Source organism: Triticum aestivum, unplaced genomic scaffold (genome assembly GCF_018294505.1).
Source record: "Triticum aestivum cultivar Chinese Spring unplaced genomic scaffold, IWGSC CS RefSeq v2.1 scaffold108536, whole genome shotgun sequence".
Classification (NCBI taxonomy): domain Eukaryota; kingdom Viridiplantae; phylum Streptophyta; class Magnoliopsida; order Poales; family Poaceae; genus Triticum; species Triticum aestivum.
This window is the reverse complement of record NW_025256111.1, coordinates 1-1,862: the sequence shown is the minus strand read 5'-3', so window position 1 is coordinate 1,862 and position 1,862 is coordinate 1. Positions and strand designations below refer to the sequence as shown.

The following is a 1,862-nucleotide window of genomic DNA, read 5'->3' as shown; positions in this document are numbered from 1 at the left end:
GTCGGCCCGGTGGTGGGTGCGACTCGTCGGCAGCTGGGCAGATCCGCGGGATTCTACCCTTGTCTGGCCCTTGACAGCGCGGGCAACTACGGGGAAAACCCTAGATCTCCTTGGGATCGAGCGATGGCGGCGCTTTTGCGTCGTAGTCCCTCTTTAGGGCATTGTTTTGGAGTTTGCTCCGGTTGAAGGGACCAGCAACGTCGGCGGCGCACGTCTGGTGGAGCAACTGCCGATGAAAATCGCGCCGACTACGGTCATGGCGGACGATGACGGCGTCTTAGATGTCGTTCCCTTGTTGAGGCATCGTCGTTGCAGTCTGCGTCATCAGGCTCGGGATGCTCCTGGGGAAACCCTAGATCTGGGTCTTCCGGATCGGACGATAATGACGTTTTATCGCTTTCCCTCCTGGGGGCATCGTTTTGGAGTAAGTGCTGGCTGGGGGGATGGTGGAGCGGTGCTTCATCTCACACATCGATGGAGGCGAATATCGGCGGCATGACACTGTGGAGGCTCAGCGTCCGATGCACGGAGATGGACTCGCGCAGGAGGAGGTTGATGTCTGTCGTCATGGTGACGTCGATGGCAGAGTGGCCAGACAAGGTAGAAGCCTCAATATGATCTGAAGACGGACCTGTGGAAGATGGCGGCGACGACACACGACTGCGTCTGACCGGATTGTGCCCCAGACCCGGTATTTGGCTCGGCTGGGGCTTTCGAATATGTTTCGGGTTCCAGCTTTTGATGTTAGGTTTAGGTGAGTGGTTTGGGTAGTGGGCCAGCTAGCACCCCTTCATTATTTTGGATAGGAGTAGCGGCATGTGTTGCCAAGATGGTGGATTCAGACACATTGTTGTAATATTTTGTAAGGTCCTCGAGAATAATCAATAAAGTGGCCTATGCATCTCCCAGATGCAGAGGCCGGGAGTCATCCTCCTTTTCTAAAAAAAAACTAATTATAAAATAAACAAAACTAACATAGTTCAGAAAAGGTAAATTGTGCCTAAATTAACTATGCGAGTGTCTAGAGAACAGGCGAATAACAATATTCAAATTTTTAGACAGTTTTTGCACCTCCTCAAAAGTACAGTTACACTAATAAAAAAAATTGTTGCACAGGCAAAAGTGCAATTACACCAAAAAAATGTATGAGTTGCACAAAAAAGTGCAATTTCAACAAACAAAATACTTAAAGGTGAAAGTGCAAATGCGGCAAAAAGAACAAAGTGCATTTGCACAAAATAAAAGTGCAACTGCATAAAAACTGACCAACTGAAACAAATACATATCGAACAAAAAAATGTGACTGAAACTTGACCGAAATTCCTAGACGTTATTACTATGAACACCACTAAACAAATACTAAGTGATCTGGAAAGTAGAAAATTTAGGCGGCTATGTTTTGGCAATTCTGAAAAAGTATTGTGAATTGAGATGAAACAACACGCATGCATGGCTTAATTTTGTCTAGAAATTACCTTTTTAATCTCTGTGGCGGCGACGATGGTACCCTTATCCGCCCACGTTCGCAGCGCCGCTACGACGCGCGGTTGCACAACGGTGGCGATGGTCTGGAGCGAGCTGGGCCGGTTGATGGCGGCGAGGATGAACCCACGGAGTCTGGCGTGGCTGCTGCCCTCCACGTTCACCACCGACGTGATGCCGACGAGCTCCGGCACCGGCCACCTGATGCCGAAGCTTTCGGGTGACTGCAGCACGAACTTGTTCGCGGCCGGCGAGCAGGCGATGATGCTGGGGGAGCCGAACAGATGCGTCCTGTACATCCCTGCCGCGCTGCCGTACGCGCTCTTCTTGGCGCCGATGAAGTCGTCCGGGCGGCGTGCCAGCTTGAAGTACCAGAGCAG

The 1,862-nt window shown here is 50.7% G+C and overlaps 1 protein-coding gene across 1 annotated transcript; it reads right to left on the bottom strand.

Annotated features, from left to right (window-relative positions):
- Positions 1-1,454: 1,454 nt before the first annotated feature.
- LOC123177582 (ent-kaurenoic acid oxidase-like) lies at positions 1,455-1,856 on the bottom strand (the record flags this gene model as incomplete). The annotated part of the gene is made up of 1 exon (XM_044591250.1): positions 1,455-1,856. A coding segment is annotated over one exon (402 nt), but the record flags the coding sequence as incomplete, so codon positions are not given.
- Between the last annotated feature and the right edge of the window lie 6 nt (positions 1,857-1,862).